The following is a 26,901-nucleotide window of genomic DNA, read 5'->3' as shown; positions in this document are numbered from 1 at the left end:
CTGACTCTCCACATTAAGAAAACCCAGAAAGGGGAAATGCCTGATTCAAGGACTGTCCTAAGGAGACTGAAACCACCCCCTTGGGATAGGAGGCCAAGAGCAGGAGTAGAAAGAAACTTATTTGGGAAGACTTGATGAAATGAAACTAGGACAAACTGGTGGGGTTGGGGGGGGGGGCAGGAGTTGAATAAAAGAGGAGCCAACCACCATGAAGTAATCCTAGGGGTCTTTAAATGGTCCCAGAAACTTGGCCAAGAATTCTCTGATGGAATAGGGAGAGAACCAAGACAAGGACAATGCTTACCCATCTCCATAAGGCTGGTGAACCCTGGCAGGGCAGGGCTGCTCCTCGTGCCCTTCCCTAGGTTGGGAGCACTAGACGACCACTGTTTGTATCCATCTACTAGGGACTTGAGGCTTAATAAGAGGAAATGGGGAAACTGTTAGAACTGGATCCTTCCCTTACTCTACCTACCCTCAGCTTCATGGGTCTGGAAATGTGTCTCCCTGATTGCTCAATTATACCAAAGCCCAAGAGCCTTGGTGTACAAGCAACCAATTTTACAGGGTGCACGTGCTCTAGGGGAAAAAAAAGTGGTAGTGTGATCCAGTCCCCTCACATGCTGCTGTGGACCTGTGGTAAGAGCTGGTAGGCAGGCAGGCAAGCAGGCAGAAAGAGTAAGGACTGCCCACCATCAGCCATGATCTTGCCTGAGCCCATCTTAAGGGAGAGGCAATCAAGCTATGGACATTGAATACACTATATTAATGACATGAAAAGTACTGCAATGAAAGGCAAGCACTGGACAGATGAGCTAGCAGAGGTGGGCCAAACCATTCCACTCACACAATTTCTCAGTTTCTCCTTTCAAGCTTATAGCATACATTGGAAACATTCAAAGCCATTCATTCACTTTCCAAAGACAAATAAAATCATCAAACAAAAAATGCCCTCCTAAGCTGCACCAACCCAGTACACTTTGGGACAGACCTATGTGGGTAGCATATAATATGTATGATCCCTCCCGTTTGTCTGGGAATGGAGAGGAAGGGAAGAGGACCTCTTTTTCAAACTCTAATCAGGTCACACTAGGAAGCCAGGAACTTTCCAAGGATATAGACTGGTTATCCAACAAATACCCTCATATAATGGGGGAACCAGAGGCCCAGAGGCACTGGTCTTTTCTCTAAAGGGCAGTAAGAGGGAGGACCAAGGAATCTGTGGGCTACAGATTGCCTTGGAGATAACAGGATCATAACCAAGGGTGGTTCTTCTTTTTTAGGGCTAGAAAGGGCCATTCAATTAAAACCCACTCATCCCAGAGACCCAGTCCATCCTGAGGGGTGAAGAACCAACTTTGTCCCTGGCCACTGAAATCTTTCAAGTGTGTCAGAAATACCCACAAATTCAAGTACATTCCAGCTGCCACTGGTTCCAACCAAAAACGGAGAGTCAGAGATAAGCAGGAACTCACAGACTGGGTCTTCTACCTGGTCCAGTTCTGGATCCAAGGAAATCCAAACTAGCAATGTCAAAACCAGTGCGAAAGACCAAAGGAAAAATAATCATGTATCATTTCCCTAAAACTAAGGGTGCTTGGGGGAATCCCAAGAAGGGGAGTGGCCAGGGAAGTAAAGAACAAGGAAAAGTCAGATCAACACAGGAATTTTCCCAAAGTATACAGCGGTACTACTTAAAAAAACAAATAAAACATAAAACAGTTGGCACAGACCTATGCAATAATGAGGCTTGATTCTACGGGATATGATATGAGAACAAGGAAATGGAAAGGGACTGTTACCAGTACAGGTGATTAAAGGGTGTGAAGATTACACTCACCCCAAGTGGAAATGTGGAGATTCTGATGGGGTGCTCAAACCATTAGCTTTCTCACGTCTCTGAGGGGATCTTCAACAAACAAAGAGAAGCAGCAGTAGGCAATAGAGGGCACATCCAGCTCAGCCTCTCCCACACCAGGGGCCTCGAGGTTGGGCTCTAGCCACCATGCCAGCGCCCTCCCCATGTCCAGTCAGCAAAGCCCACACTATGGAGGAATCTTAACAAGATGGCCCTGTTTGAGCTAATACAGGTCCAGGACTTCTCAATCTGTGAGATAAAGGTTTCTAAGCAGCCACAGCATAATTACAAGGGGTCTATGCCCAGGCTGTATCTACAGACAAGACATGTTTCCTACAGATAGGTACTATTTTTCAGAAGGACGACAATGCTACCAGGATTCAAATTCACTTAACATTACTGAATCCAAGATAATTTTTTGTGATTACATATTTCATTCCATCAACAGTTACCAAAAATATACATATTATCTTCTAGAGGTTCTCAAAAACTTGAGATTTTATTTCTCTAACAGAATCAGAGAAAGTTAATATATTTTGAATTGTTTCAAAAGTTTATAAGAGCAGATTTACGTAGGGAGGAAGAAAATGCCAAAGTTAATAATTTATTACCAAAGCAGAAAATACCCTTAAATGAAGCAGAACCACAGAACTTATTGGAACCTGTAGGCTCCTGGAAAATTCTACTGGAATCAAGCTAATGTCAGCAATATCGAGGGGTTCAGGATAACTGAATTTCTCAGAAGGGGCTCAACCCCATTTCAGCCCAGGGTTCAAAGGACAGAACCCTGCTCCTACAGAACATAATATAGAGAGCAATCTGCCACCCCCTGGGGGCTCAATCGCTGATTTCATACATAGCTTAGATGGTTTGCTCTACATATTTAAATTTTCCACGCAAAAGTATCTAAAGGTTCCTGAAGCCTGGCTTCAGATAGTCCATCCTTTGTGAACCAAATTGTTATTTGCACCTTCAGCTGAAATCTGACATAGGCAAAAATAGACTTTGAACATGAAATCTTAGTATTCAAAGGATTATTCAGGCCAGTTACAGTTCAAGGCACCTGAAAGCAGGGATCTAAAGCCTAATATATATGCGTTTAGGAAAGTCACTAAAAAGGGCAGCCTGGGCAGAGGGTAGGGTGGTGTGCTGCTTACCTTCACACTTAGGGAAATCTAAGTTCTAGACTCTAGCACCAAGAACAAGTATAAACCACCATGTCTATTCTTCAGGTATGATACAGAATTGCCTGAGAAACAGAGAATAAGTACCAGAGCTGCTATTTACATAGACTTTTTAGGAGCCAGGCAATCTTCTACGCATTTCACAAACGTGGACATATTTTAATCCTCACATCAACCTCCATGAGATGGGGATTACTTTTATGCCCATTTTGTAGATAAGAAAATGGAGGCATAAGATCACAATGGGGGAATGGTGGAGCCAAGATCCACTCCCAGGCAGTCTAGGTCTAAGCTCTTCCCTACCACGCTATGCGTCACTGGTCTGCAAAAAGCTGGGACGATCTAGGAGAATTTCACACATCCCAGGTGTCAAGGCATGTATTTTGCTTTGTCCAGGGGGGATGCGCACACATGATATAAGCCTGATCCCTGAGGCATTGGGTTTCAACTATTGCACTAAGGTGTCTGTATCAGAAGAATGTTCCTTCTCTCTTACCTACTATATTTCTGTGGCTACAGCTGGGACCTGAAACAAGTACTGGGGCCCTAGAGTTACATGCTATTGCACTACCAAAGCTGAACTATTCTGCTGGTCCCTGCTTCAGGATGAGCCTCCAGGCAAGGGAGTCCTGTAATCCCTCTTCTGAACAGACCTTTTAGGTGGAAGAGCCAGGCATGAATACAGCACTCAGGTAGAACCTGTACATTTGGTTAATGCTTGGGCTCCTCACCACTTTGAGTGGGGCACCTCCAAGGGCTGGCAAACTACAGTTGATGGGCCAAACCTGCCCACCGCCTGTTTTTATAAAAGAAATTGTACTAGAATATAGGCATGCACACTCATTTATGTACTGTCCATGGTTTATGCTTTTGAGAGAGACCATAAGGCCTGCAAAGCCTAAAATACTAAAAGTCTACTGATCTCTGTCCTAGGAAGTTCCAGGGAATAAGGAGATGGGAAAACTCTGTTATAAAGATCAAGAAATTTCTCAGAAAGCACTGAAATACTCAACAGAGGAAAAGGCGTTTAATAACATATTTTTTAAAGTATCCCTATTTTTAAGTGAGGACGAATTTCACCTCATCTGGCTCTTACCCTTCATCTCCAGAGGCAAGCTCCTTCTGACCAAGTGTACTTGGCCCCCATGTTCGTCCCTTCTTCTTTGGGGCCCTCTTCTCCTCTTCCTCACCTTCCTCCTTAGGAATGACTGAGTTGCGCCCCCAGGTTTTGCTGCTTTCACCTGGCGTCACTGTGAATAATAAAGGTTGGATGGGATCTGGAAAAAGACACACAAAGTCCTCCCCAGATTAGCCTCTATCTCACTGGAGAAAAATACACATTTGTAGTTGTGGGAAAAGTCAGACCTCATCAAAAAACTCTGTACCCAAGTGGAGTCTTCCAGGAAAGTGAGTTCACAGTTGCTAATCATTTAGCACTCTCAAAGTACGTGGAAAAATCTCCCAATTGTCCTAAGTCCAATGCAAAGCTAAAGTTCAAGCCAACGAGACAGCAGAGTTCCAAACAGATCTGACTTAAGCAACTTGTTTTGTTGGCTGGGCTGGGGAGGGAGGGAGTAGGGGATGAGAAGGTAGATGGGAGAGAATATGATAAGGGGTAAGGAAGATGTGGAAGTGCAGTAGGAGTTTTGGGAAGAAAGGTCTGGAAACAAAGAAAATGAGGAGTTCAAGGCTAAGGAGAAGGAAGTCAGGAGTAGCAGGAGATGGGGAAGGAGCAAGCCTAGAGAAATACAGTAGATAAGAGAGAAGGAATATTCTTCTGATATAGATACCTTAGAGCAACAAACCAAACCCAAATGCCTCAGGGACCAGGCTTAGAGCAGAAACGAGTGAAGTGAGTCAGTTACCATAAACCAGGAAGTTGAGGGGACTGAGGCAAAATACATCAGTTCTAGCCAACTGTGACCACATGTAAAAGACCCAGTGATTTGATTTGATTTTTCAAGAAAAGCCAGAAATCCTGGGTTTTGTTTGGCTTTTTTTTTTTCTCTTCTGCTTTGTTGTAGTGAAATTACTCTATTTTTAAATTAGGAAAACTATTCTTTCTTTCTTTCTTTTCTTTCTTTTTTACACTGCAATAAAAATAAAATTGGCCCAGATTCAGCCAACCATACAAATTATTTGGTCAGTTTCCTTAGGACCTAAACTTTACAGAAATCCTTCCCTGGCAAGCATGGACAGGAGAAAAACAATGATGCCCCAAAAATGGCAGAGAGCACACCCAGTCTCCAGGTCAGGGTACCAACCTTTATCTACATCACATACCAGTTTCCAAACCACTTTGTAATTCAGTGAAGAAACCGCTGATACCCACAAACCCCTTTCCTGATATCTGACTAAGGATGAAAGGAAGAAGAGACAGCAGTAAAGTGAATGGAGAGAGACAAGGAGAAAGGCTAAGGGTCTGCATATATATGCACATGTATATGCACATTGTTGAGGACAGGTGGCAGAAGTTATGGATGGAGTAAGTCTGCCAGTTAGTGGCTGGACAGAACAGGGGACAGGTGTTCCTGGTGTGTTCTGGCCCCAACTAATTTAGGAAAGAATCTCACACTGGATGGCTCGAAGGCGAGGAATGATGGTGGGGCTTGCAGGAGGACTGGAGCGGCTGTTGATCAGACTCTTCCTTTTATCCATGGTTGGGGAGGCCTGCACCGTGAACTTGTGCTGGAAATCTGCTTGAAGAAAGACAAACATATGTATGTGCATTTCAATTTTCCCATCATCCAATTAATTTAAGAAAACTGGCAGGCCTGAGGGAAAAGGTCCCAGTTTCCTGAAAAGCTCATTGTTCACCTGAGAAATTCATTATCAGAGTGCAGTTCATTAGACAGTCCTCATAAAGCTGTCTATATGAAATAGATTTATTTTTTATTTATTTCTCTCCCCACCCCACCCCCCCATTGTCTGTTCTCTGTGTCCATTCGCTGTGTGTTCTGTGTCCACGTGCATTATCCAGAAGAACTGGAAAATTGTCTCTTTTTTGTCGCATCATCTTGCTGCGTCAGCTCTTGTGTACATGGCGCCACTCCTGGGAGGGCTGCGCCTTTTTCACATGGGGCGGCTCTCCTTGTGCTTGGGGCTTCCCTATGCGGGGGCACCCCTATATGGCATGGCACTCTTTGCACACAGCAGCACTGCGCGTGGGCCAGCTTCCCACATGGGTCAGGAGGCCCTGGTATTCGAACTCTGGACATTCCATATGATAGACAGGAGCTCAGTGGAATCAAACCCTGGACCCTCAATATGGTAGATGGACACTCTATCAGTTGAGCCACATCTGCTTCCCTATAAAATAGGTTTTTAAGGTACATAGAATTACATATCTAGAATAGTTTTTGTAGTCGATGAGTCCTTGTTGTTTATTCTAGGAAATTTAATTAAAATTCTCTATTTCATATAACCTATTATCAAATGCCCCCTTTTCTCAGGCACCAAAGCAGGGGGACTGATACTTCTTAGTGTGGGCAGAGTAAGGTATTAAGAACTAGCCCTTGGGAAGTGGATTTGGCTCAACATCTAGAGCATCCGCCTACCACATGGGAGGTCCAAGATTCAAACCCAGGGCCTCTTGACCCATGTGGTGAAGCTGGCCCATGAGCAGTGCTGATGCGCGCAAGGAGTGCCATGCCATACAGGGGTGTCCCCCGCGTAAGGGAGCTCCACACGCAAGGAGTGTGCCCATAAGAAGAGCTGCCCTGCAAGATAAAAGTGCAGCCTGCCCAGAGGCAGGGCCACACACATGGAGAGCTGACACAGCAAGATGACGCAACAAAAAGAGACACAGATTCCCAGTGCCACTGACAAGAATATAAGTGGACATAGAAGAACACACAGTGAATGAACACAGAGAGCAGTAAGTTGCAGGGTGGGGAAGGGGAGAGAAAGAAATAAAAAATGAATCTTTAAAAAAAAAAAAAGTACTAGCCCTTGGGAAGTGGATGTGGCTCAAGCAATTGAGCTCCTGTCTACCATATGGAAGGTCCGGGGTTCAAGTACCAGGGCCTCCTGGTGAAGGCAAGGTGGCCTGAGCAGCAAACTGGCCCAAGTGGAGAGCTGGCTCACCCAGGAGGGCTGGCCACACAGGAGTGCTGGCCCATGCAGTGAGCTAGCCCGAGCAGAGTGCTGACCAGCACAGGAGAGCTGGCCTGAGCGGAGTGCTGGCCCGTGTAGCAAGCTGGCCCCAGCAGAGAGCTGGTGCAGCAAGATGACACAACAAAAAGAGACACAGAGACAATAAGAGATGGAGAAGTCCAAGGAGCTGAGGTGGTGCAAGAGATTAAGTGCCTCTCTCCCACTCCAGAAGATCCCAGGATCGGCTCCTGTTGCTACCTAAAGAGAAGACAAGCAGACAGAGAAGAATGCACAGCGAATGAACAGAGAGCAGACAACAAATGCAAAACAACAAGGGGGTGGGGAAAAAATAAATAAAATCTTAAAAAAAAAAAAAAAAAAGGACTAGTCCTTGGTGATAACCTAAGGAAGTGAGAGAGATGGGGCAAATGGCCCAAATTCTGATGTTTTCCAAAGGCAGTTATGGTATAGCAGAAAGAATGTAGACCTTAAGGTCAGTAAACCAGGGTTTGTGTTTAGCTCTGAATTTCTGAGTTTGAGTTTCCTCATATATCAAAGAGGTATAACAAACAGCTACTTGTTTGCAACTAGGTCTCCCCTCTAGGTTATGATCTCCCCAAAGATGGGAACTACAGTTTTTATTTCTATATACTCAGTACACAGCAATATGTTGGACACAGTTAGATGCTCAAGAGCAGCTTAAAGACTTCAGGCTTGTTGAAAAAAAAACTATGTGCACAAGATCAGTAAATGTATGCCATGAACACATTCATTGAATTTCAATGAATTAGTTCCCTTGTCCGTACTTAGGCCATCATCCTAGTGCTTAAAACCATCCACTACTGTTCCTATTACACTATTTTTCCTTACACTTCTAATAAGCTTAATTCCTGGGGCCTTATGCATCAGAACACAAGTGAACGTATTAATCTACATAAATGCACATTTGAGTACTCACCTCCTTCAAAGGGTATATAATATACTGCAAAGATTCTAATTCATAGTTTCACATTTCTTTGCATTTTCCCAAGGCTGTACATACCATAATTGTACATTTTTTCCAGCCAATGTGTTTCTAAAAGGTTATGTGTAAATCAAATTCTTATAAATCAAACCTAATCTCAGTTGCACTCAAAGAACCAGTCATTTAAAGAAACCTTGAAATGAGTTATTTTGCAAAGCCAAAATCTCTCATCTCACACATATACACCTTGTTGTTGTTGTTTTTCTCCAATCACATGCTTCCTTCTCCAGGTTTGCCTAAAGGGAGATGTGCCCATGTGAACAGCCATGCTTCCAGCAGCCTGCACCATGCTTGCCTATCAGTTCACTCTCTTTGTTCAGTCACACTCAGTAATGCTCCTAGAGTATAGATTTTCAGCAGGCCAGTGTCCTTCCACTAAGAGAATGGCCTATTTCAACAAAGCTCCATCTTGAGACCCATGGTCTCGTGTTTCCAAAAGCTCAATCCCCACTACGGGGACACACTGGGGTGGGATCCTAGCCCATACCAACCTCTTGTCCCACCCCACCACCAGGCTGTCTGCTCTCACTTCCAGCAGTCTCCAGGCCACTGACCAGAGGGAAGGCTGATGCGGTTGCCATCCTTGAGCTTCAGCCGGCTCTTCCTGAACTTGCCCTTGCGTTTCTTCACTCGGGGCTTCTCCTGGCATAGCTGGTGGATGATGATGTTGAGCTCCCGTTCCAGGATGTCAATCTCCCGCTCAGCTAGCTCCTGCTCCCGGCGCCGTAGCAGCTCCTCCTGGTTCTTCTGCTGGAGCGCAGCCCGCGTCAGCTCCTCCTCCCAGGTGCGGAGCTCCTGTAGGGCAGAGGGGAATCATCAGACAGAAGTGGGGCACTGAGTGCACAGTGGTTTGGGGGTAAGGCCTGAATTGTGTGTGGCCTGGGCAAGTTACTCTGAGTATCACATGCCATATGGAGTTAGCAGTACCTATATTATAGAGTTGTATTACACAAGACAATGCTCTCATTATGTAAGGTTCCTTAAGACAATCCATATAAATTACTTAGTGCCTAGCATACATAGCACATGCTTAAAGAACAGCAGATAGTACAAGAGTTACCTATTGTGAGAAAAGGTTTGACTTTTCCTAGTACCTTCTTACTAACAAAATCCAACTTTCATTTTTCTTACTGGCAAGTAATTTCATTAATCAAAAGAAAGGTAACCAAGAATCATTAATTCTAGCTAGAACAGTATTAGGAATAGAAACAATCTCTTTGAATCCATCTAGGTGGGCCCCTAAAGATTCATTATAAGCTCAACTCCAGCCCCAGGAGAATGTCCCTGACTTGCCAAACAGTATTGTGTGAAGGACTGCTATGTTGTATGAACTGAGTTTAAATCTCTCCAAATCAGCTCCAGAAATGATTTTTAAATAATTTGTTTAGGGGAACAACAATAAATATTGGAAAGAATATAGGGCTTGGAAACAGAAGGCCCAGGTTTGGGGCTCTGCTTTCTTGCTTATTAGCTAGGCAATGCTAGACAAGTCACCGCTCTCAGCTCTGAGATGGAAGCAGAATAACATCTGCCTTACATACTAGCGGTAGAGGCCATAAGATTCAGATGACACCTTTCAAGCAAAAGGACTGGTAAACCATAAAGTCATATATAATGCTGACTATTACTATTACTACAGTGCTATTAGCTTGTCACATTTCCGTAGTGTGGAGTAAGAAGGTAAAAGGGAGGCTAACCACACCTATATGGACATCCCTCATGCCCCTAGCTGTGTCCTGCCCCTGCAGCAGAAGCAACATAACTGCTTGTGATCAGCTTCACCTGCCTGCTAGCTAGACACCAAGGGAATTGAGAAGGGCCATTTAGGGAACAGTCACTAAAACCAAAAGGCAGATCTCCAGTTGGCTAGGAGTTTCTGAGATTTCCCATTGGTTTAGGCTTAGAGTCCTTGTCATAAAAAAAATATGAAAAATGGTCATTTCAGATCCATGATATTTCTAGCTCATATTCTTTATCTGATTCTGATACCAAGGACTACAGTAGGATGTTTGATACCTATTCTCCTGAAGATAGGAGTCATCCTATATCAAGTTAACTTCTGTGCAGTGTAGAACCATGAAACCTTTCCTGAACCCTCTTGTAGTTTCAGTCGGCAGGGTAAGACACCCTACTGGTAACTGATAAATGGTGCTCTTCCTCTGGTTTAGACAATTACATAGATACACTATAAGGAGTGGTTTGGGCTGACGACTCTCCCTTCTTATGCTTGCCACATCCCCCAAAGAAAGAAAAAGTCTATACCATTTCAGATCACAGCTGAGGCCTAGAGAACTCTCTCCACATAAAACCTGGAAGGAAAGAGCTACCCTGTTATACCAAATCAGGCAGGAAGAACCAGGACAGTCAGGCAATCTCAGTCCGGAGCCCCAGGGGAGAAGATCCACTGATTAAATGCATGCTTTTTTTTTTTTTTACCTTTTCTTTGGCCCTGAGTTGGTCAAACATTTCCTGAATCTCATGTTTCCAATCATCCTGCAGGCAGTGGAAGGAGTCCTTGGGCATTTCAAAGAAACCAGACTCCTCTATAGTAGTTAGCTGGTCCAGGATATTCGTGAAAGATGGACGTGAATGGGGGTCGGGATTCCAGCAGTCTGAATGGAACATGTGAGTAGATGGAAAAGCATGAACGGACAGAGGCAAACATAACAATTAGGATATTAAGGGACCTCATTTACTAGAAAACGACCTCTCATTTTTCTTTCTGGAAACAGAGATTGGATTTAGAAAACTACAAATAGGGCTTAGGAAGTAAAAGTGAGCTGCCAAAATCACAACCATAAGTCAAGAGTGAAAAAGGAAATAAAATGCAGCAATCCAACACCCATCCAATTCTATTAAGTAAGTATAAGAAAAGCAAGCCCAAAGAGTTTCCTTGGGTAAAGTACTACTACCACAAATTACCATGTTACTACATGATTCCAATCCTGACAATGGTAACTTCTCCTTGGGCCTCAGTTTCCCATAATAAATGAGTTACCTTTCCACATTTCAATGGGATTAAATAAAGGCAAGGATATATATTTTTTTAAAAAGCACTAGAGTGGGAGTCAGGAAAAGTGAGTTCCATCTAATCCCAGCTCTGCCACTAACTAGTGGGGTGACCACCTAACCATTTAACCTCTCTTGGCTTTGGAGCACTTCCCTTACAAAATGATGGTGCAACTAGATGACTTTTAGAGTTCCTTTCTTCTCAGATGTTCTTCATTTCTGTTTGTAAGATACCCAGAGGTTCTGAAATAAAAGGTTCTCAATCTGCTTATTTTGTACTAAATAATAATTTACTGAAGTACTGGACAATGGGCCTTAGTTACTAAAGTAGCTTCTACAGTCACTGGAGATTGATAATAGGGACATCTGTGACATCAATGAAGCAGGATGTAGACATCATCTTGAAGTAACTCTTCCAAATGCCCACAGGATTCCTCCTCGGGGGACTGCTACTGTATTTCCTTTTTCAGTAACTGATCTTGTACAATGGGCCCAAATTCACTAATTGATGGTAGGAAGGCAAACAAACTGTCCCTAGTTTTGCTCAGGCCAAGGGCCACTTACCTTCCATGAGTTTGGCAAAAGGTTCTGGGCACGTAGATGGAATGGGAAGGGCGAGTTTGTTCATGGCCACTCCATAAGCTACTGCTAAGCCATCAATTCCTCGGAAGGGCACCTCCCCAGTTAGCAGCTCCCAAAGCAGCACCCCATAGCTAAGGAGAGGAAGAGGACAAAAGCCATGTAATAAACCACAACTACAACCTTCCTGAAATAAGTTCGTGAGACTTTACTAAGCATCACACATTGTCCCCAGCACAAAGGGAGACTAACACAGTAGATGTACTGGTATGATTTTAAAGGGAGGTTACACAGCATACTAGCTAAAAGCAAAAACTCTGGAATCAAATGCACTTGATTTTAAAGCCATATCCCACCATTCCTTACCTGTGTGACCTTGGGCAAGTTACTGCATCTCTCTAAGCTTCAAATTCCCCATCTTTTTTCTTTTTAAAGATTCATTCTTTTTTTTTCCTCTTCCCTTCCCCCCTCCGCCCCTCATTGTCTACTCTCTGTGTCCATTTACTGTGTGTTCTTTGTCCACTTGCATTCTTGTCAGCAGCACCAGGAAACTGTGTCTCTTTTTCTTGCGTAAACTTGCTACATCAGCTCTCCCTGTATGCGGCACCACTCCTAGGCAGGCTGCACTTTTTTCATGCAGGGCGACTCTCCTTGAGGGGCATAATCCTTGCATGTGGGGCCCCCCTATGCAGGGGACACCCCTGCGTGGCATGGCATTTCTTGCACGCATTAGCACTGTGCGTGGGGCAGCTTACTACACGGGTCAGAAGGCCTTGGGTTTGAACCCTGGACCTCCTATGTGGTAGGTGGACACTCTATCAGTTGAGCCAAATTCACTTCCCAAATTCCCCATCTTTAAGCAAAAACAACATGACCAGTCTCCCAAGGCTGTCATGAAATTAGCACAAAGTAAGTGCTCAATTAGGTCACAACCATATTGTTGTAACTGTTTATATAATAAACTGGGGGAAAGGCAGCTTCTCAAGAATAAAATATTTTGTTTTAAGAAAACTTCAGCTTTAGACACAAGATAACTTCTTTTTTTTAGCAAAAAAGCATAGAGCTGACCACTAAAACAAACAGATTTTGCTCCTGTAAAAGATGTCTTTAAAGGCTCACTAGGTTGAAGAGATTCCTGCACCTGGATCAATGCGAGCACGTCCTTAACAGAGATCTTATTTCGAGAGGAAAGTTTCACAGGTGGAGAACATATTGGGAGTGCTGAGCAGCAGCACGTCAGCTGGGAGAGCCTCAGCATTCCCTCCCTGCCTTTCAAATCCACGCAGAGAATGTCTTTTTTCACATCAGGAGCCAAACAATGGGGACTACAAAGCTTAGTGGAATAATTATTCTACAAATTCACAATCACAACCAGGCAAAATCATGGAGTGTTCAGTCTTTCCAAGAATAAGCCAGAATAAGAAACCATAAGATTAGGAACAGTCAGAAGAGTGGCTCTCTTCATTTTTCAGCTCAAAGTTCTTATAATACTTATCAGTAGTTTGCAACCAGCAACAAAGGTCATATTAATTAAAAAAATAATAATAAACCCGGCAATATAATCATCATGGTAACTTCTTCTACGTGCAGGGTGCTAAGGCACTGTGCAAATATCATCTTTAATTCCCATAATAAACCTGCAAGATATATATTATCATTATTTTTCATATAAGGAAAGCAAGTTTTAGATAGGTTTAGCAGCATAAATTAAGGACATACATAGAGTAAGCCATGGTAAACTCCAGACCAACTCTTAATTCCTTCTCTCTGGAATGCCCTCCTAATATTTCTCTGCTTGGTAAACACTTAATCATTTTTCACAATCCAACTCAAAGTTCCCAGCATTATTCATTCATTCATTCGAAAGATCTACTAAATATTTACTATACCTCAAGCTCAATACCTGACACTAGAATACAGGATAAAAGACATGCAGTCCTTATGCACAAAGAGATTAGTAAGAGGAACAGAAGACAATTGGAATTCAGAGTATGAGTCATGATAGAGATACTATGAGGATACAAAGGAGAATCACCTAAACCAGACTAGGCCAGGGGCAGGAGATGGCCCTTGAGCTAAACCTTAACTCAAGGTGAAGTTACCTTAGGGAAGGAGGAAGAGGGCAGTGCCCCCAGAGAGAGGGATTGGCATGTACAAAGGCAAGCAATCAAGATCATGGACTTGTTCTCAAAAAACCCCATGTGGTGTGGCATGATCCAAAGCAGAACAATGTGCCAACCAGTGTGCCAGAGCATCCCCACATATCCCTATGGGCAGCAAACAGACTCTCAGAGTGGCCTAACCCATCTCTTTGGATGATGGCTTTGCCCCAGTGAGTCCTCTAAAACCTGTCATTTCATCTATGTATCTTGACAGGAAAAAAAAAAAAAAAAGCCTGGTAGCTGTTTGCAGGTCTTGCAGGACCTGGTCTACCAGACAAGTTGGATTTTAATCTGAAGCTAATGGGAACCATGCTGGACGCTTTAAGAAGCCTTCCCTGATATCCCCAGGTATTACTGAACCCTTGCTTGGGGCTCCATTGTGTTGTAGCTGTCATGCTAACCAACCTATGAGCTCTTAAAGGGCAGGAATAACCATTTTTAACCTTTGCATTTCCAGGGCCTAGCAAAAGCTCTGGTACAGAGTAGGCCCTTGTATAGTTAATGAGTAGGTGGGTGTGGGAATGAGTGTGTGGCAGTTTGAAGCTTTTGTGGACCCTAGATAATCGTGTCCTTGAGGTTAATCCATTTCTGTGCATGTAAACCTATTGTAGGTAGGACCTTTTGATTAAATTACTTCAGCTAAGGGCCTTTGCTTAGATTGCATGACCCAGGGTGGGTCTTAATCCTCTCACTGGAGCCCTTTATAAAGAGGAATAAAAAGTTCACAGATCAAGAAAAAAGTTGCAAAGACAGAAGCTGAAATCAATGGAACACAGAAGCTGAGAGGAAGCCACTTTAGCCAGAAGCTGAAAGCAACAAGGCCCAGAGGGGAGGGGACAGACAAGCTGATGCTGCCATGTGCCTGATCACTCACAGCTGCAACTTGGGGAGAAAATATATCCTGATGATACCTTAAATTGGAAATCTTTGTAGCCTCAGAATGGTAAGCTTATAAGTTAATAAATACCCATTGTAAAAGTCAACCCATTTCTGGCATATTGCTTGGCAGCTTTTAGCAAACTAAAACAGAAATTGGTACCAGGACCAGGGTGCCAAGCTACTATGCAAATACCAAAAGTGTTAAAAGGCTTATATTTTACTATTTTTAGGAGGTCCCAGGGATTAAACCCAAGACATCATAAATGGGAAGCAGGTGCTCAACCACTGAGTTACATCCACTCTCCAATGAGAGTTAATTTTTTTATTTGTTCGTTTTTAGGAGGTACTGGGGATCAAACCTGGGACCTCATATATGGGAAGAAGGAGCTCAACCACTTGAGCTACATCCACTCTCTTAAAGGGTTTTTACAATGGGTAAGGGGAAGATTCTGGAAGAATTGTGAGTTACATAACACAAAAGACCTAGATTGCTTTGAAGAGACTGCTGGTAGAAATAAGGATGCTAAAGATACTTCTGATGAGGCCTTAGACAGAAACGATGAATGTCACTGCAAACTGGAAGGAAGGTGATCCTTACTTTAAAGTGGTGGAGAACTTGGCAAAATTGACTCCTGATACTAGATGGAAGACTGAATTTGGAAGTGATGAGTTTGGCAATTTAGCCAAGGAGAATTCCCAATTAAATGTGGAAAATGTGGCCTGGCTTCTCCTTGCAGCTTATAGTAAAAGGTAGGAGAAAAGGGATACGCTGTGAATGGAACTCCTGAGCACAAAGAAATCAGAAAGTATTGGTTTGGGCAATTCTGAGCTTCCAGAAAGTGAGTCCCCAGAGACTACTGCTCCATGTGAGGACTTTACTGAACTTGGAAAGAACCAGTCATTTCAGTGTAAGTCAGGATTGGAAATTCAGCCTTCTAAGGAGGATCCGTGAAAAGTCTTACTATCTGACAGATTAGACCCCTGTTTCCTGCATGTGAAACAAGTTTTCTGCAAGATCTGTATGAACAGAATCACTGTCAGCCTGAAGGGGACAGAAAAGGAACAAACTGAAGGAAAAATGACTTCAAAGGCAGTATCATGGAAGATGAGGTCTGGGCTGAAGGCATCTTCTCCAGCCGGGCATGTGAACCCACCCATGTGTGGAAAGGGTGTGAGTGTTCCCTGGAATTTGGAGAGGGTGGGCCTTCCCCCCTATTGTTCAGGAAGAGTGTTGCCACCCCAGGCTTCAGAGAGGGTAGAGTACATTTTCTGGAGATTGAGGAGAGTTTGACTGCCGCGCCAATGTTAAAAGGAGGTGGAGCCTATGTCCCAGAGACCCGAGGGGAGAGAACACTCCAGTGTTCTCTGAGGGAGGGGCCTAGAGTTTGACAGCTTCCCTGATGCCTGAGGGTAGAGTCCAGAACATGGCTGCTGGGCAAGAAGGGAGGGCTGCCATTCCATTCACCTGAGGAGAAGAAACCATGGTTCCATAGATGACTCTCAGACTTTGAAATCTAATGGAGGAGAAGTGGATGTGGCTCAAAGGATAGAGCATCTGCCTACCATGTAGGAGGTCCAGGGTTCGATACCCAGGGCCTCCTGACCCGTGTGGTGTTCTGGCCCACATGCAGTGCTGCTGTGTACAAGGAGTGCCATGCCATGCAGGAGTGCTCTCTGCATAGAGGAGCCCCATGCACAAGGAGTGCACCCTGCAAGGAGAGCCACCCTGCGTGAAGAAAAAGCGCAGCCCACCCCAGAGTGGCACCGCACACACGGAGAGATGACACAGCTGGATGATGCAACAAAAAAGTGACAGTTTACCAGTGCCGCATGACGAGAATGCAAGTGGACACAGAAGAACATATAATGAATGGACACAGGGAGCAGACAAGGGGTGGCGGGGGGGTGGTGAAGAAAGGGGAGAGAAATAAATCAAGAAAGAAAGAAAGGAAAGAGAGAGAGAGAGAGAAGAAATCTAATGGAGTATGCCCTGCAGGTTCTCAGAACCGTCTGGCAGTTCTCCTTTCAATTTCTCCTTATGGCAATGGGAATGTCTATTCTAGGAGTGTCGCTCCTTTGTATACTGGAAGCAGATAACTTGTTTCAGTTTCACAGGTCTCAAGCAGGAGGGGAATTCTGTCCCAAGATAGACATGCCTACCACCAATTTTGATAAGACTTGTATTTAATACTGTTACTGAAATGATTTAAAGCTTAAAATATTGCGATGGAATGAATGCATTCTGCATATGGAAAGAACATGTACTTTGACGGTCCAGAGGGTGGAGTGTGGCAGTTTAATGCTTTTGTGGACCCCAGAAAATCATGTCCTTAAGGTTAATCCATTACTGTGCATGTAGGAAGGAGGCCCAAGGAAAGGGGAGAGATGAGTGGTCACCACCACACAGCTGCTGCTCAGGGAGAAAACACCTCCTGATGATGCCTTAATTTGGACATCTTAGAGTCTCAGAACTGTGAGCTTATAAGTTAATAAATTCCCATTGTAAAAGCCAATATATTTCTGGTAAACTGCTTAACTGCCTTTAGCAAACTAAAACAAAGTGCATGGTCAGAGGGTTCTGCAGACTGCCCCGGTGCCCTAGAGTTAGCCGTGAATACCATCAAGAATCACACTCTGACTCTGACGCTCCCTGCCAACCCTTTAATGTGACTTACCCAGACGTGGTCACGCTGGGCAGCTTCAGCCAAGTGACCTCTAAGAACCCTCAACACTGTTGACCATATTTCAAGGTAAGACCAACTCTCATCCACTGTCACCTTCCCTTGGCTAATGCTCTACTCCACCCTGGAGAATAAAAAAGAAAGGGAACCCCTTTCTTCCATCCAGGCAAAGACAAGGGCATCTGATTCCTAACTACTTGGAAGGACACTTGTGTGTTCCAAAGATTCAAACATGAGTCCTGCTTGTGTTCCTGCATTCTTTCTGTGATGGTTTCCATGCCATGAGCCCTGGGTATCCTGTGTCCCATGCAGATGTCTTAAGTTAGGTGGAAGAGGAGGAACCAGGGACTCAACCGCTCCCAGCTTCACCCAGGGCAGCTCTGCTTTATCTGGCTTGTTTCTTTTTTCTGCATCCAACTAAGAGAAATGTGAAAAGTGTTGCTCTAGAAGGGGTTATGCTACCTCCAGAAAAGAAAGATTCAGACAGACTGAGGCAAATGCTGACTTTACTGCTTACCTGGGAAAAGCAAGTTAACCTCTATAAACCTGTTTCTTCATCCGTAAAACAAGGACAGCATACCTCACAGAATAGTTACGAGGAAAAAAAAAACAATAACTCCTACCCCGCATCCAGAAATTACCAGCTATGACTGGCAAATACGACTCTAGTTTCCCCTTAGAAAGGGTCTGAAATGAGGGTGTCTGGTGAGAGTAAGTAACCTTGCTGAGGAACAGGGGCATTCCGGGAAGAGGCTCTGCTTTTCTAGATGATGAAATCGCAGTTTTCCTCTGCCAATGTTCCTCTTTATTTTTATAACTGAAGGGGAGGGATATAAATGAAGACTTGGTATTCCTTTCACATGAAAAGAATCCAAGAAGAAAACTGGAGAAACGCAAGGTAGATGGATCTAATCCCCAGGGATAGGTGAGATAAGGAATCAACATGATTTACCTCAGGTTTAGCCTACTTTGTTGCCCTCCCATGTTTAGGAAGGTCAAGAGGCCCATTTGCAAGCAGCCTGGAAGGGTGAGCTCAGCTAAATCACTGCCTGAGTTCCATCCCTCAGAAGGGAACCCTGGACTCCCAGAGTGCTGCCAGTAATTTCCCAGGAATCCTCACTGCTAAAACCCAAACCCTCCAGGAATGTGTCCTGTCGATAAGTAACCACCCCCAGAGGTTCAGTAATCCCTTCAACCATTTGGTAGGATCAGAGGTGGGGGAGAGGGGGATATTTTATTTTTCCAAAGTGAGGAAAAGCATTCAAATGGATAATAACCCTTCTTGACCAAAGGCACAGCAATTCCACTTCTGTGCTGAACCTGAACTGGTTTTTGGTGTGTTTGGTTTTTAATTAACTTGTTTTATCTCTAAGACGTCAACTCAGGGCACCTCACTCTGACAGGGAAGGGTCACCTTTGAAAGGGGTGTGGTGGGGAACCTCTAATCCTGTACTTGGTAACACACGTTCTAGGAACCACACTGGCTGGTTAATAATCTTTGGTAATATGAGTCAAATTAACAGATGCAAAAGCACTTTGCAAATTGTAAAGTAATATACAATTATTATTCTTGTTGTTAAACAGAACCCTCATTCAAAATGATGATCTCTTTATTGACATAACATTATGCATACTAACATGGGAATAGGTTTGTGCTATATTACATTAAAAAGCAGCTTACAGGGAAGTGGATGTGGCTCAAGCAGTTGGGTGCCCAACTACCACACCGGAGGTCCCAAGTTTGGTTCCCGGGGTCTCCTAAAGAAGACAAGCAAGACAGCGAGCTGACACAACAAAGAGATACAACAAGGAAAGATAATGAGAGACACAAGCGGGGAGTGGAGGTGCTCAAGCCACTGGGTGCCTCCCTCCCACATGGGAGGTCTTGGATTTGGTTCCTGGTATCTCTTAAAAAGAGGATGAACACACGACAAAAGGACACAGAGAGCAGACAGCCAGTGCAAACAATGAGTGGGGAGGAGAAATAAATAAAATAAATCTTTTTTTTAAAAAGTAGCTTACAAACCTAAAGAATTTTACTTTAAGGATAGGTGAATGACTACAGGAACAGGTGAAAACATACCAGAATAGGTTACCTTTAAGTGTGAGTTTAGGTGATTTTATCCATATTTTCTTTTCTTTCCTACTGTAATGTTTTTCTACTGTAATTTTTTAAAGTTAATATTATTAATAAAATGCTCATCCCACATACAACAGGCAAGAAGGCAATGAGGGACGATGCCCAATGGCTATCCCCACCCAGAATGACCAAAGGGAAAGATCTCCGCAATTACTCTCCTCCAGGCAGTCCCAATACAAGCAAATAGGGACATTTATGTAGTTGAGGATCTCAGCTGTTATCATACTACCCTCCATCACAGTATGTGGAGGAGGCCCTGAGAACCGTGCTTGAAGAGCCGGAAGACAGAGTCAGCTGACCCTGGGAACCTGGCAAGAAGAGAGGCCTGGAGGACCCAAGCCTTGGGTGCGTTCCAGGGGAGAAGAGGATGGGCGAGGACTCCAAGTTAGCCCAGCACCCGGTGCAGAGTAAGCATTCAATAAACATTTAATTCATGAATGATGAATAAATGACAAATCAGTTTGGGAATGATGAATAAACGACAAATCAGTCTCAAGTTCTTAGATACGCTTTGACCCTCTCTGGGACATCCTGCTGGGTTCCAGGCACAGTGGGTCCAGCATCCTAGAAGAGGATGCCCAAGGTACAGGATCAGGAGTATAGAGATAGTGGCATGACTCCAAGCACAGAATTTCAAGATACCCCATATCGAGTTCCAGTCTCAGCTTTACCTCTATCACGTGGGTGAACATAAGCCCATGACAACTCTATGAGCCTAGGTTCTCTCCTCTATAAAAAAGAAATAATAATACCAACTTTGGGGATTGTTGTAAGGAAATGACATAAAAGATCTACAGCATTTCAAATGGAGCCCAATTTAAGCATCTGTAGGTGTTAAATACTGTTAGTAGTGTAAGTGAATTGCTGTACGTATAACAATGGGCACAATTTGTCCTCTGGCAAAGATGCAAGATCATGCAGATGACTAGCCTTGAGCAGATTAAAGAGTTCAATAAATTGTGTCCTAGAAGGAAATCTTGCAGCACAAAAGCTAAGAAAGCTGGAAGGGAGTAAAATGAATTATGCTCTCAAACTACATTCATCAACCCAGCTAAGTCAGAAGGCTTAAGTCCTGGGAACAATTCTGAACTAAAGACTCATTGGCAGACCCTGTAACAATTTCCAAGATACTTCATCCGCCAGCTGATGGCTTGGGGTTTACCTCCAAACTATTCCCTTCTCTTACCTGGGCTCCTTAAGACTGCTCTCAGAATCTGTGCTTAAAGGGAAAGACTGGAGGTTAGTCTTTGGTACCAGGATAGTTGGGAAAAGTGAAAGACCCTGCCTTGCCCCTTCCTTCGTAAAATCACCCCTGCAATGGCCTTATCCTTCTCTGACTATTTCTGTCACCATGAGTCGACCCTACATGAGGTATTTGGGCTCTCTTTTCCCTCTAAGAATGTGCCTGGATATCTGAGACAATTCCGTCCAAATCACTGGAGTAAGAGAAACCCTTAGAGTGTATGATAATAAAATATGATGGATTCCAGGGCCAGGCTAGCAGGAAAGAAGCCTAGCAGGAATATGGAAGTAGAAAATAACCATGTTACTGAGACATCATGATTTCCCAAAAAGAAGGGAAAGTTAAAGTTTAGTGTGGCAAGTGGCTGATTGTCCCCTCACATCCGCTCTCCCTGTACTGTTTTAGCTGAGTTTGGATAACAATTGTCCAGCTAGGGCCTACATTTGTCTACTTCCCTTGGAACTAGGTGTGCCCACAAAACAAAGTATAAGCAATGGGATATGTGCAGAGGAGATGTGTACACCTGCTGCGTCATCTCCAAATTAAAGACAAGCTGGATGGGAAGCAGATATGGCTCAAGCAATTGGGCTCCCCCCTACAATGGAAGGTCCGTGGTTCAGTTCCCAGTGCCTCCTGAAGAAGATAAAGAGCTAGTGTGATGAGCAGGTGTGTGGCAAGCTGATGCATCAAGAGACACAAGAGGAAAAAAACATGATAAGAGACACAACAAAGCAGGGAGCAGAGGTTCCCAGTACCTCCTAAGAAGGATGAGCAAGACAGCGAGTAGGCACACCAAGCTGACACAACATTAGACTCAAGAAGAAAAGCAAAATGAGAGCTACATCAGAGCAGGAACAGGGGTGGCTCAGGCAATTAGGTGCCTCCTTCTCACCTCCTATTGGAGGTCCTGAACGGGCACAGCAAGTGCAAACAACAAGGGGGTGGGGAGAAATAAATAAAAATGAATCTTTTTTTTTTTTTTAAGACAAGCTGAATGCCATGGATAAGTCTAGAATACAGAAGTAACAGCCATCTCGATTTAACCACCCAGACAAGTACGGTGCACTGAGGGATAGATGATGAAGCAAGAAGCCTGGGTACCTGAATGATTGCATGGGGCAGAGCTGTCCTGCTGGCCTAGACTAGCTGGACTACTCTTTGAAAGAAAAATAAATTTCTATCTCATTTAAGTCCCTTATCTGTGGGTCTCTTTGTAAAAGCAACTTAGCTTCATTAATACATTGTTTAATCTCATTTGCATAAGTCCAAGCAATAAAAGTATTAGGTTGAAACATACAGAATTTCCAGTTTTATAGATCAAAAATTTGAATATCAGTCTATGGCTCAACATAACAAGATCAGGTCAGACAGTTTAAAAAGAGGAAAGTTCTCTTCCTCACATTAGCTACTTCACCCTGTAATTAATGCATGATAAAGTAAGACTCAATATAAAGAAGCTACAAAAAATATCGCTGAAAGAAAGTAAAGACTTAAATAAAGGGTTCTTTTGGGAAATAGAATCAACAGGAGATATCTGTAAACAGAATGAGATTTTATAAGAGTCTCTCACGTGACCATAGGGATGCATAAGTCCAGGTTCTCAGGCAGGCTGCAAACCGGGGCTCCCGTGAAAGTCCAGTGAAAGTCCTTGCTGAGTTTCCGGGAGACGTTGGCTGTCCATAGAAGAGTTGGGAAATTCTCCCTGACTGCGGAAATCACTTCCCCTTTTAAGGCATTCAACTGATGGGATAAAGCATCACTCATTGCTGACAGTAATCTCCCTGGTTGTTGTAGATGTAATCAGCCATCTATGCAGTAAACTCATTGATGACGAAAGCCCACAAATGTCCTTGTATTATAATTAGTCCAATGCTTGCTTGAGCAAACAACTGGACTCAACTACTTGGCTAAACTGACACATTAGCCTAACCATCACACCGTGTTCCTGGATCAGAAGACATAACATCATTAAGATGTCAATACTCCCAAAATTAATGTAAAGATTCAACACAACCCTTATTGAAATCCAGCTGCTATTTCTGAAGAAATTGACAGTGATCCTGGCCCAGAATAGCCAAAACCAAAGAAGAACATATTGGAGAACTCACATTTCCTTAATTCAAAACTTGCAACAAAGCTATAGAAATGAAGATAGTGTGATAACTGGCATAAAGATAAATATATTGACCAAAGGAATAGAATTGAGAATCCAGAAATAAACCCACATATCTTTGACCACATCTATGGTCTGCTTTTCAACAAGGGTGCCAAATCCATGCAATGGGGAAAGGAAGTCTCTTCAACAAATGGTGCTGGTACACCTGGAAATCCACATGTAAAAGAATGAAGCTGTACTCCCATCTCACATCATGTACAAAAACTAACTCAAAATGGACCAAAGACCTAATTGTAAGAGCTAAAACTATAAAACTCTTGGGAGAAAACATAGGAGTAAATCTTCACAACATTAATGACCATACAGTCATTGTATGACACCAAAGGCACAAGCAAAGAAAAAAAATAAATAAATTGGACTTCATCAAAATTAAAAGCTTTTCTGATTCAAAGAACACCATCAAGAAAGTGAAAAGATATCCACAGAATGAGAAAATATCTATAAATCATATATCTGATAAGTGACTTACATCCAGAATATATAAAGAGCTATTATAACACAACAATAAAAAGACCCCAAAAAAAAACTTTTAATGGGCAAAGGATTTGAATAGACATTTCTCCAAAGCTATACAAATGACTGATATGCACAGGAAAAGATGTTCAACATCACCTAGTTATTAGGAAATTCAAACAAAAAACACAATGAGATACCACTTCACAACCACTACGATGGCTCTAATAATAAAGACAGACAATAACAAGTGTTGCCAAGGATGTGGAGAAATTAGAACCATCATACATTGCTGATAAGAAAGTAAAATGGTACAGCCACTGTGAAAAATTGGCATTTCCTCAAAGAGTTAAATATAAAGTTACTATGTCCCACCAATTCCACTATGAAGTATATACCCAGAAGAATTGAAAACATATATCTGCACAAAAACTTGTACACAATGTTCATAGCAGCATTACACTTAATAGCAAAAAAACAGAAATAACCCAAATGTCCATCAACTGATGAATGGATAAACAAAAGATGTAGCCATACAATGAAAGCTATAAAAAGGAATGAAGCTCTGATATAAACTATAACATGAATGAACCCTGAAAACATTACGCTAAGTAAAAGAAGCCAAACACAAAAGGCCACCTATTATATGATACCATTTATATGAAAGGTCCCAAATTGGCATATCCATAGAGACAGAAGTGTTGCCATAGATGTTGCCAGGGGTTAGGAGGTAGTGAGGAATGAGGAGTGACTGCTAAAAGGTATAGGGTTTCTTGGGTGATAAAAATGTTCTGGAATTAGACCGTGGTGACTGAGGCGTATAACTTTGTGAACATGCTAAAAACCACTGTATGCTTTAAAAGGGTGAACTCTATGGTTTGTGAATTATACCTCAATAAAGCTGGTATTAAAATGTATTTTTATATTTTATATCATATATATTCATATTACATTATACTACAGATAATTTACTAAACTATACACACAGAGACGAAACACCAGGAAGCAACAACTTCATAGCCTGGAATGCTGATAATCGATACTTCTTTCTTTTATTTACCAAGGTGATGCTATTGTTTCAAAGCCACAAGAATGTATATTCTGTAGTTAGCTGTTCATCCTATCAGAGGGGACAAGGCTATTTAGATCCATATCCCTGTGACTTCTAGGGCTGACATTTAGTAGGAGGATCATTGGCCATTTCTAGTCTGTGAGTCCCCAGTTCTCGGTACACACTTGGGACCCTTCTTTTCCCATTTCTAGATCAATGTTTATCAAACAAACAGATCCTCAACTAACGGATTAACTGGGTAACAAGAAATGAAAATTAACCAGCCCCCCAAGTAAAAAGAAAGGCACAAAGAATTCTCATCAGCCCAGGAGCTTAGAGCAAAGATACTCAGTTTATCCCTTTCCCCAAGCCCAGTACTGCTGCTAAGCAAGCTAGGCTGACCCTGGGAAGATCTCTAGGAGTGATGGAGTGCACTTACCATCCTACATGCCAGCGACAGGAATACACATTACCCTGGAATTTACTGGTCTTTCCCAGAAAGCAATCACTGACCCCAAAAGGCCTGTATAAAGGTAGTACCTTCCACAGTACTGAAGGAATTTTTGTAGATGAAAGCACTAGAAACTTCCCCCAGACAATTAGCAAAGAAACTTCCCCCAGGAGAATTAGCAAAGAATGATTAGCAAAACTTCCCCCAGGAGAATTAGCAAAGAATGATTAGAGCAGGTCACTTAGATTTATTTGGGGTGCCTGGGATTCTATGTAACCTCAAATTTTTCAAATCCTGAAGTGTGGTACAGCCAAATGGACACAAGAACCCTGTCCAGACCTTACCTCCATACATCGCTGCCCTTGGAAAACATTGAGGCACGAATCACCTCAGGTGCCATCCAAGCGTACGTCCCTGCTGCACTCATCTTGGTGGTCCGATGCCATTCCCGAGCAAGGCCAAAGTCAGTGATCTTCAGAATCTTGTTGCTCAGGTCTCCGTTCTCCACTTTCTGAAGGATCAATACTGAGCAAGGAAAAGAATATGGAAGAAACCAGAGAGGCTGCATTAACAACAGGGAAACCACGGGCTATGGAGCCCTCCTGCCAGCTTCCTGAACTTACCTGCAGTCTCCATCATTATCTCCATGAACTGATAGTAGGAGCCATCATTTCTTAAGACATAAACATAGCCAGCTTTGGGCCAGGTATTTCATAAGCATTATGTTTTTTAATCTTTACTGAAACCTTACGAGGTGGGTACTATTGCCATCTCCATTTTACGAATGAGAAAACTGATAAACAGTGCCACAAATATCCCAAGGTCATTTAATGTGTTTCTATCTCTGACCTGTAGGATGGTAATAAGCCAGGACTGGAGCCCAGGCATCCTGAATCGAGAAGAGCTGTGAGGTCACAGCTGACCCTTCTGAGGAGCAACTGTGTGGACTTCCTCTCGGCCACAACGCCTTACAGACCACAGGAATGGAGGCGCACGGCAGATTTTCAAGGTTTCAGACAATGTCTGGGGCATTTCCATGAATCTCTCCAAGTTACTTTACCTAAGCTCTTAAAAAAGAATATCTTCATTGACGTGTACACTTGAAATGGGTGAAGATTTTGTACAGATAAGATTTTTTAGAAAAGAAATTTAAGAATGTCCTTTGAGGAGAGATTTCCCCTTAATCCAGGAACTCACCTTCACCCACTGTGAACTGGCCGACAAATTGGGGAGGCCAGAGGGCACACAAGTGTTCACATCCATGATGTGCTCTGTGAACACACCCCAGGAAGGAGGAACTAGGACAATTTATACTCTGGGCCCTGTCTCCCAAGTTCTAACACCAAAGCACTATAGTGTGGAAACATCCTGGGCCCCCCAGGGCAGTAGCTGAGGACACACCTCACCACATAACAGTCCCAGTGAAAAGTGGACAGTCATGAGAGCCAATCTTCCTAAAACAAAAACACTAAGAGAATAAAGTGCTGTAAGCTAAGCCAAGTAACTCTGACTGGGCAGCTAGCTAATTCCTTGGTTTTGAGTAAGCCAAGCCTTCATTTTTATAAGTGGTACAGTTCCAAAGGCCTCAAGCAAGAACAACCTCTTTCCTGCCAGACACTGAGTCACCTGGAATTTGCAGAGCTCTATACACAGGATTGCAGAAAAGACAGATTTTCTCCTCATCCCTGCCATTCTAGTCCAAATGGAGAATGTGGAGCAAGGAATCTACTGAAGATAGAAGAGCAACTAGAAAAACGTTGACTCAGCCAGCTCTGTCTAGGCAAACAGTAAAAAGAAAAAACTCAAATTAGTTCTGAGCCTTGTTGCTGGGTTACTGCATAGGCTTTGCCCATCCTCAGTTGGTTCTATATTTGCTTCCACTGAGGAATTCTTAAGCCTTAAGAAGGTTTTTCCTT

General features: G+C 43.2%; 1 protein-coding gene across 2 annotated transcripts in view; it reads right to left on the bottom strand.

Moving 5' to 3' along the window:
* Positions 1 to 26,901, bottom strand: part of MAP3K9 (mitogen-activated protein kinase kinase kinase 9) — a 91,352-nt gene that overhangs the window by 11,629 nt on the left and 52,822 nt on the right. Inside the window, exons 3-10 of one of the 2 annotated variants that reach the window (XM_004451996.5) lie at positions 25,330 to 25,510; positions 11,735 to 11,883; positions 10,598 to 10,773; positions 8,716 to 8,956; positions 5,616 to 5,738; positions 4,139 to 4,292; positions 1,841 to 1,909; positions 305 to 417 (exon numbers count right to left, since the gene is read on the bottom strand). In XM_004451996.5, the coding sequence (XP_004452053.1) occupies positions 305 to 417; positions 1,841 to 1,909; positions 4,139 to 4,292; positions 5,616 to 5,738; positions 8,716 to 8,956; positions 10,598 to 10,773; positions 11,735 to 11,883; positions 25,330 to 25,510 (1,206 nt within the window). The remainder of the gene's footprint in view (positions 1 to 304; positions 418 to 1,840; positions 1,910 to 4,138; positions 4,293 to 5,615; positions 5,739 to 8,715; positions 8,957 to 10,597; positions 10,774 to 11,734; positions 11,884 to 25,329; positions 25,511 to 26,901) is intronic. The other variant, XM_004451997.5, reaches the window with a different exon arrangement.

This window comes from Dasypus novemcinctus, chromosome 3 (assembly GCF_030445035.2).
Source record: "Dasypus novemcinctus isolate mDasNov1 chromosome 3, mDasNov1.1.hap2, whole genome shotgun sequence".
NCBI classification, from domain to species: Eukaryota; Metazoa; Chordata; class Mammalia; order Cingulata; family Dasypodidae; genus Dasypus; species Dasypus novemcinctus.
This window is presented reverse-complemented; position numbering and strand designations above follow the sequence as displayed.